This window comes from Bison bison, unplaced genomic scaffold, assembly GCF_000754665.1.
Source record: "Bison bison bison isolate TAMUID 2011002044 unplaced genomic scaffold, Bison_UMD1.0 scf7180017864317, whole genome shotgun sequence".
In the NCBI taxonomy this organism is placed as follows: Eukaryota; Metazoa; Chordata; class Mammalia; order Artiodactyla; family Bovidae; genus Bison; species Bison bison.
Window position 1 is genome coordinate 7,609,011 of NW_011494889.1, and position 9,800 is coordinate 7,618,810.

A 9,800-nucleotide genomic window follows, 5' to 3' on the forward strand; every position below is an offset into this window, starting at 1 on the left:
AGGTTGAGCATCAAAGAATTGATGCTTTCAAACTGTGGTGTTGGAGAAGACTCTTGAGACTCCCTTGGACTGCAAGGAGATCAACCAGTCCATTCTGAAGGAGATCAGCCCTGGGATTTCTTTGGAAGGAATGACGCTAAAGCTGAAACTCCAGTACTTTGGCCACCTCACGCAAAGAGTTGACTCATTGGAAAAGACTCTGATGCTGGGAGGGATTGGGGGCAGGAGGAGAAGGGGACGACAGAGGATGAGATGGCTGGATGGCATCACTGACTCGATGGATGTGAGTCTGAGTGAACTCCGGGAGTTGGTGATGGACAGGGAGGCCTGGCATGCTGCAATTCATGGGGTTGCAAAGAGTCGGACATGACTGAGCGACTGATCTGATCTAATAGTTTCCTTCATTGTGCAGAAGCTTTTAAATTTAATTAGGTCCCATTTGTTTATTTTTGTTTTTATTTCCATTACTCTAGTAGGTGGGTTACAGAGGATCTTGCTGTGATTTATGTCTAAGAGTGTTTTTCCTATGTTTTCCTCTAAGAGTTTTAAAGTTTCTGGTCTCACATTTATGTCTTTAATCCATTTTATTTTTGTGTATGGTGTTAGGAATTGTTCTAATTTCATTCTTTTACACACAGCTGATCAGTTTTCCCAGCACCACTTAGCAAAGAAACTGTCTTTTCTCCATTGTATATTTTTGCTTCCTCTGTCAAAGATAAAGTGCCCATAGATGTACGGATTTATCTCCATGCTTTCTATGTTGTTTCATTGGTCTATAATTCTGTTTTTGTAACAGTACCATGCTGTCTTGATGACTGTAGCTTTGCAGTATAGTCTGAAATCAGGAAGGTTGATTCCTACAGTTCCAATCTTCTTTCTTAAGATTGCTTTGGTTATCAGGTCTTTTGTGTTTCCGTACAAATTGTGAAATTATTCTTTCTAGTTCTGTGAAAAATACCACTGGTAGTTTGATAGGGATTGCATTAAATCTATAGATTGCTTTGGGTAGTATACTTATTTTCACTGTATTGATTCTTCCAATCCAATAACATGGTATATATCTCTACTTATTTGTGTTATCTTAAACAGACATCTTAAAAAGATGATATCGTTCATCAGTGTCTTATAGTTTTCTGTATACAGGTCTTTTGTTTCTTTAGGTAAATTTATTCCTAAGTATTTTATTCTTTTTGTTGTAATGGTGAATGGGATTGTTCCCTTCATTTCTCTTTCTGATTTTTCATCATTAGTGTATAGGAATGCAAGGGATTTCTGTGTATTAATTTTATGGCCTGTGACTTTACTATATTCATTGATTAGCTCTAGTAATTTTCTGGTGGCATGTTTAAGGCTTTCTATGTAGAGAATCAAGTCATCTGCAAACAGTGAGAATTTTACTTCTTCTTTTCCTATCTGGATTTCTTTTATTTCTTTTTCTTCTCTGATTGCTGTGGCAAGGACTTCCAAAATTATGTTGAATAACAGTGGTAAGAATGGGCACCCTAGTTGTGTTACTCTTTAACTATATAACTTTATACACATCAGGTTTATGGGATTTCTGTCATTTAGTAGATGATTTTAATCCAGTCACATTTGATTACTGAATTCATTTAAATTATTTCTTAAATTTTATTTTTGTGTTGATATATTCTGTTTTAATTTCTCTTTTTCTTTTTTATTATCTCCTATTGAATTGTTAGCATTTTAAAAATTCTTCTTCCAGAACCCTACTTTTTGAAAATTATGGACTTGTTTCTATTACTTTAATAAATGTTCCTAAATTTTTTCCTTGCATATTTAATATAAGCTAATCCATATCTTCATCTTGAAAACATATAAGGATCAGTTCAGTTCAGTCGCTCAGTTGTGTCCAACTCTTTGCAACCCCATGAATCACAGCACACCAGGCCTCCCTGTCCATCACCAACTCTCAGAGTTCACTCAAACTCATGTCTATCGAGTTGGTGATGCCATCCAGCCATCTCATCCTCTGTCATTCCCTTTTCCTCCTGCCCCCAATCCCTCCCAGAATCAGAGTCTTTTCCAATGAGTCAACTCTTTGCATGAGGTGGCCAAAGTATTGGAGTTTCAGCTTTAGCATCAGTCCTTCCAATGAACACCCAGGACTGGTCTCCTTTAGGATGGACTGGATGGATCTTCTTGCAGTCCAAGGGACTCTCAAGAGTCTTCTCCAACACCACAGTTTAAAAGCATCAATTCTTTGGTGCTCAGTTTTCTTCACAGTCCAACTCTCACATCCATACATGACCACTGGAAAAACCATAGCCTTGACTAGACGGACCTTTGTTGGCAAAGTAATGTCTCTCTGCTTTTGAATGTGCTATCTAGGTTGGTCATAACTTTCCTCCCAAGAAGTAAGTGTCTTTTAATTTCATGGCTGGAATCATCATCTTCAGTGATTTTGGAGCCCAAAAAAATAAAGTCTGACACTGTTTCCACTGTTTCCCCACCTATTTCCCATGAAGTGATGGGACCAGATGCCATTATCTTAATTTTCTGAATATTGAGCTTTAAGCCAACTCTTTCACTCTGCTCTTTGACTTTGATCAAGAGGCTCTTTAGTTCTTCTTCACTTTCTGCCATAAGGGTGGTGTCATCTGCATATCTGAGGTTATTGCTATTTCTCCTGGAAATCTTGATTCCAGCTTGTGCTTCTTCTAGCCCAGCATTTCTCATGATGCACTCTGCATATAAGTTAAATAAGCAGGGTGACAATATACAGCCTTGATGTACTCCTTTTCCTATTTGGAACCAGTCTGTTGTTCCATGTCCAATTCTAACTGTTGCTTCCTGACCTGCATATAGGTTTCTCAAGTGGCAGGTCAGGTGTTCTGATATTCCCATCTCTTGAAGAATTTTCCACAGTTTATTGGGATTCACACAGTCAAAAGCTTTGGCATAGTCAATAAAGCAGAAATAGATGCTTTTCTGGAACTCTCTTGCTTTTTTCATGATCCAGTGGATGTTGGCAATTTGATCTCTGGTTCCTCTGCCTTTCTAAAACCAGCTTGAACATCTGGAAGGATATGATGCTGCAAATCCAAATTCTCCTTCATTTTCTATTTTTGTTAGCTATTATTTTAATTTCATTTTGTTAAAAAATTAGTCATTATTTAAATATTTGACTGTCAATGCTTATTTAGATGTATTAGCATATTAAATAGTTCATTTGTTCATTAGTTACTGCATCTAGTACTTCAGTTTTCAGTCTGAGAACTCATGTCTTGAACTGTGGAGAAAACTCCGTAAGTGAAAGTGAAAGTCATTCAGTCATGTCCCACACTCTTTGCAACCCATGGACTATACAATCCATGGAATTCTCCAGGCCAGAATACTGGAATGGGTAGCCTTTCCCTTCTCCAGGGGATCTTCCCAACCCAGGGATCAAATCCAGGTCTCCCATATTGCAGGCAGATTCTTTACCAGCTGAGCCACAAGGGAAGCCCAAGAATACTGGTGTAGGTAGCCTATCTCTTCCCCAGCAGATCTTCTTGACCCAGGAATCGAAATGGGGTCCCCTGCATGGCAGACGGATTCTTTACCAACTGAGCTATCAAGGAAGCCCTGGAGAATTCTCCATAATTATTGGAGAAAAAGAATTCTCCAATTCTTTTTCTTCCCTTTTGGAACTCCTATCATATTTATGACAAACTGTCTTGGTCTATCCTCTATGTCTTTTAACTCTTTTACATCTTTTATTTTTTATGTTCTACATTCTGCATGATTCCCATTCTGCATCACTAATTCTGCAGTTTTTTCAACTGTATCTAGTCTTCTATTTAACCTGAATTTTTATTTTTAGATGCCTATTTCTTCATCATAAGACATTTATATAGGATGCTCTTCAATGTTGTATAATTATGAATAACACTTGTTCATGTTTCTTTCCCTTCTTTTATCTTTTGAGCAAACAAAATATGGATTTAATAATCTTTCAAATGGTCCTCATCTTTAGTTTTGAAAAGTATAAACTTTCTGCAGTTTATATGTATATATTCCAGGCAGTATGTCTTTTCCTGTGGTTTATACCTTTTATTTTCAGATTATTTTCGGAGGGTTTGTTTTCTAAGAGAGTCTTATACACGCTTGGTTATGAAATGAATTTTACAATCACCTCTGCCTAGGCCCTATGTGTTTCACTACTTGCATTTTTGAGTTTACTACTTGGCTCTAGGTTCTCCAACCTCTTGAGAGCAGTTTAACTTGGACATTCATCTGAAACTCTGTGATGGTAACTCCTTGTCTGTTTACAGTCCCCAAAAGGGTGTATCATCGTTTATTTGCAATTAGCCAGAGAGTGGAGCTTTACTAGTTTTCATTGTACAGATCTTTAATAAATCCTAGCTTCATATAGGGAGGTTAATTTCAGCATCTCTTTCTCCCATCCGTTGGAAACTTCATTTTCTCTTCTCATACACATGTTAAAACATCACCCTTTGTCCACCAGGGCTTATAGTTCGTATAATAACCTTACTTCAGAACTCAACCTTATCTAACTCTGGATTTTAGTTCTTTAGTGACTTGTGACAACTAGGAAATTTTTTCATTGCTTTTACAGTCTATACATGCACATATACCAATATTAATGTAAAAGTCTGCACTGATATTATACACACACATATTTTATAATGGTGTTTCTATATGTTTTGAGTAAGATGGAGGCTATTCTGCATTATTTGGGTCTATAATAAAAATTTTACTTTTAGAACTTTCTATTTTCTATGTTAAAATTCCTTATCTACTGATAATACTTTCTTCTTTTTGCATTGTTATAGCTTTAGTAAATCCTATAATGTCAGTTGGGATTGGGATAGGGATACATACGAACACATGAGCTCATTCAACTATCTTGATCGAATATAGGAAGTTTTATTTATTATTATCTTTTTCTGTCTCTTCTTTCCATTACATAATTGCTTTGAAAAAATGAAAATATTTATGAAGCTTTAATATCCAAATATTACCACCTTATTTTAGTTTTCAAATTTTGGAATACATCTGTCACACTTAAAATCAGCCTCTAACCCACACGTCAAAATTTTTAGATCTCAAAGACTCCTTCATAGGCTTGAAAATTATTGAGACTCCCACAGAGCTTTTGTTTTATGTCAGTTAGCCCTATCAATATTTATTACCATATAACAAATAAAAATTGAGACTATGTAAAGATATTTATTAATTTATTTTTAACATCTACAATAAACCCATTATATATTAACTAACATGATTATGGGGGCTTCCTCTGTGGCTTAGTGGTAAAGAACCCACCTGCCAGTGGAGGAGACACAGGAGATCTGGGTTTGATCCCTGAGTCAGGAAGATCCCCTGGAGTAGGAAATGGCAACATGTTTATGAAAAAAATAATTATTTTCCAAGATAAAGAATAGTAAGAAGAATGGTTGTTTTACATTGTAAAATCTCTTTAATATTTGGCTTAATAAGAGACAGCTGGATTATCATCAGTGCTTCTACATTCAAGCTGTTGGTATATGGTATTCTGGTGGAAGTATATGGGGGGAAATCTATTCAGACAGATATATAGTTGGAAAAGTGTAGACCTCGTGGACCTCCTCAAAAGGCTTGTGAAGACCTAGGCGATCTTAGTCCATACCTTGAGTAACCTCTGCTCTAAGTAAATTTTGTTGAGAATTAATTTTGAAAATTCCTTTTCTGGTAAATATGGAAGAGAAAAATAATATAGTGGTAATATGTGAAGAAGTAAAAGTTTTACCTGGGTTAAATTGTGAACAAAACTTCTGTTGGGAAAAAGAAAAATCACATTTTAGTAAACAGCATCCTAAATATTCAGTTAAATAATCTACTTTCAACATCAGTTCAGTTCAGTTGCTCAGTCGTGTCTGACTCTTTGCGACCCCATGAATCGCAGCACGCCAGGCCTCCTTGTCCATCACCAACTCCTGGAGCTTACTCAAACTCATGTCCATTGAGTTGGTGATGGCATCCAGCCATCTCATCCTCTGTTATCCCCTTCTCCTCCCTCCTTCAATCTTTCCCAGCATCAGGGCCTTTTCAAATGAGTCAGCTTTTCGCATCAGGTGGCCAAAGTATTGGAGCTTCAGCTTCAGCATCAGTCCTTCCAATGAATATTCAGGACTGATTTCCTTTAGGATGGACTGGTTGGATCTCCTTGCAGTCCAAGGGACTCTCAAGAGTCTTCTCCAACACCACAGTTCAAAAGCATCAATTCTTCATAGTGTTTAGTATATTATTAAGTACAAAATAAAATGAAGATGTCCTGGGAATCAGTAGATGTACGTGCAGTAAGTTCCTAAGACCATATGACGAAAATAATATTTCATATGTCCAATCTGATCTATGAGAAAGCCACTGAAACTAAGTACTAAAAATCTTGATAGGCGGTATGTCCAAAGTTCAAAAAGTATGAAGTTTGTCAAAAACATCCCCTGTCAGCACACAGGCACCTAAAACTGACCCCTGAAACTGAGGATGCACAGAGTCCTGGCTGGGGCCGCCACACTGCCTTCTCTGGTCCCTATCTACTGTACCGGTAGGCACTGCTGAGGACTATGATAGCCCTTGCAGTCTCTGTGGACACCCTGCAGCATTTGGCAAACACTACACAACTGTCAATGTTCTGGACCTTACTGGGCTGAATGATGAGACATTGTACCCCACTGGATCCAGAGCCAGCACATGCCCCTGCACATGACGCCCCATACCACTAGATATAGACTGGTGGTCACAGCACGCTCCAGCATGTACAACCACAGGTGGAGGTCTTTTCTTAGTGAGGTCAGTCTATGATGCCTGGAAGTGGTGACTGCTTCTTCAAATGTGCAGACACCTACACAGGCTACAAGGACAGTGAAGAATCAGGGAAACATGACACCATTTAGGGGACACATTAAACTCAAGCAATGAATCCTAAGGAAATGGATTACATGAATAGCCTGACAAAGAATTCAAAATGTGGTTCTAAAGATGCTCAGAGAGCTATGAAAGAACAACAACAACAAAAAACAATTTAATGAAATTAGAAAAACAGTATAAGAACAAAATGAGAAGTTCAGAAAAGGGACTTGTTCAAAAAACATAAGGAAGATTTTGGAAGTGAAGAATTTATAAGAGAGCTTCACAGCAATTAGACAAGAGAAATAAATTAAAGTTATTCAAATTGGAAGGGAAGAGGTAAAACTATTTGCAGATGACATGATACTCTATGTAAAGAACCCTGAAGTCTCCACACAAAAACTATTAGAACTAATAAAGGAATTCAATAAGCTAGCAGAATAAAAAGATTAATATATAGAAATCCATTGCATTTTTAGACTAACAATGAAATATCAGAAAGAGAAAATTAAAAAAAAAATCCTGTTGAAAATCTCATCCAAAAAAAAAGGAATAAACTTAACCAAGGTGGTGAAAGATCTGTACGCTGGAAAAACTATAAAACCTTGATAAAGTAAATTGAAGATAATTTAAAGGAATGGAAAGATCCCTTCTTCTTGGAGGGGAAGAGTTAATTGTTAACTTAATTGTTAATTTTTAACTTAATTGTTAATTTTTAGATTGTTAAAATGTCTATACTAACCAAAGCAATCTACAGATTTAGTGCAATCCCTATCAAAATACCCATGACATTTTCTTTTTCACAGAACTAGAACAAATAATCCTAGAACTTACATGGCACCACAAGAGATTTTGTGTTAATATAACACAAAACCGAAAAAAAGGAGAAAAGCATTAAAAGTGATAAACACAGTCACTACAAAGTTTCAATTCTTAAAAAAAATCTTAATAATTCAAAGTTATGTCACCTAAAAGATACCCTCAAAGTATAAAGCAAAAAATTAGGCACCTACATGCAAAAGTGACATGTCTACCACCACAGTGGGAAATTTTAGCCAATATCAACTCATGAGTCAAACAGGTACAAAAGATCTGAACAGTACACTTAACACAACTGGCCTACTGAACATAAATAGCATATGCTATCCAACAATAGGAAAATATATTTTCTTTAGGTACTTGTGAGACATTTATAAACTCTGACTACATGCTAGGCCAAAGATTTGATTCTAACACTTCTGTGATAATAATAAAATTAGGTTAGAATTCAGTAACAAAATAATAATTTAAAAGACTCATGTCTGTAAATTAAAAATGCATTCCCATACAACACATTTGCCAAACAAATTATAGTGGCTCTTAGACTATTATTTCCGAGCAGTAACGAAATATTACAACTATGAGATATTCCAATATAGAGGTATTTAGAAGAAATTTTACTTCCTTAAACATACACTTGAAAAAAAGGAAGTCTTAGATCTATGTAATAGACTAAATAACTAATTTAGTAAGTTTCAGAAAAACAAACTCAAAAAAGAAATAATATAAAAAACAAATTGAGATAAAGTAGATGACAGTAGAAAAACTCAATAAAGCCAAAATATAGTTCTTCAAAAAGACTAATAAAAATATCTCTAGGAAGAAAAATAAGAAAACAAAAGGAAGGCACAAATAGAAATATTAGAAATGATAAAAGAGTGGCATACCTACAACTACTGCAGAGATTAAACAAAAATATAAGAGGATATTATGGGAAATTTCATGACGTAAAAATTGATACTAACATTGCTAACTGAAGACATGGAAGAATTTCTGGAAAAATACTGCAGAAATGAATTTTACAAGAATTAGAACTCTAAAGTAGCATTCTAACCATTAAAGAAATTGAGTTAATAGTTATAAAATCTTCCCCCGCACACTCAAAAAATCCAGATCCAGGTAGATTTCTATGCAAGTTACCATCAAATATTCAAGGAACATATATTTCCAATCTTAAATAAAATCTCTCAGAGAATAGAAGTAAAGTTAAAGTTGTTCAGTAGTGTCCAACTCTTTGTGGCCCCATAGACTATACAGTCCATGGAATTCTCCAGGCCAGAATACTGGAGTGGGTAGCCTCTCCGGGGGTCTTCCCAACCCAGGGATCAAACCCAGGTCTCCTGCATTGCAGGCAGATTCTTTACCAGTTGAGCCACAAGCGAAGAGGCTAGAAAAGAAAGACTAACCCTAACTTACATGATGAGTCTAGCATAGTCTTGGTATCAAATGTATTAAAGGATATACAAGGGGAGTAAAACCACAGGCCACTCCCACTCATGTATATTCACACACATAAAAACCTAAACAAGATTAGCAAATGGAATCTATAAATGTATATGAAAGATAATTCATTAAGACCAAGTTGGCTTATTCTAGAAATACAAGTTTATTAATACAGAAATATTTATAACTATTATCAGATTTACATAGTAAAAAGAGAAAAACTATACAGATGTTTATGTGGAAGCAGAAAAACACTTTGATTATTTAACAAGTCATAAAAAGAATTCTCAGCCAGCTTGGAATAAAAAGGACCTTCCTTAATCAGGTAAAGTTTAACTCATAACCTGTAACAAATATTGTGCAAAATAGTGAAATGATGAGAGTCTTCCTTTTGAGATGGTGAATAAAATAAGAAGCCCTGCTATCACCCTTCTAAAAAGGATTGTATTTGATATTCTAGACATGCAGTAAGAATAAAAGGAACAGAAGGCATACTTATAAGAAATAAAAACAAAATCATCATTATTTGCAGGTAATCTGATTTTATTAAATTCCAAGAGAATACGTAATCATAACTTAGCAATATTGCTGAATGCAAAAATCAACAGTCAAAAGAAAAGTGTATTCTATACAACAGGAAGAGCTGGTTAGAAATTATAATTTTAAAAATTTGATTATTTATAAGA

General features: G+C 35.5%; 1 protein-coding gene across 1 annotated transcript in view; it reads right to left on the minus strand.

Annotated features, from left to right (window-relative positions):
* LOC104997965 (chromosome unknown open reading frame, human C1orf101) overlaps nucleotides 1-9,800 on the minus strand; it is a gene marked incomplete at its 5' end in the record, with an annotated part of 138,826 nt that overhangs the window by 111,783 nt on the left and 17,243 nt on the right. Inside the window, one exon of the mRNA XM_010852945.1 lies at nucleotides 5,753-5,777. Coding sequence (XP_010851247.1) covers nucleotides 5,753-5,777 — 25 coding nt within the window. The remainder of the gene's footprint in view (nucleotides 1-5,752; nucleotides 5,778-9,800) is intronic.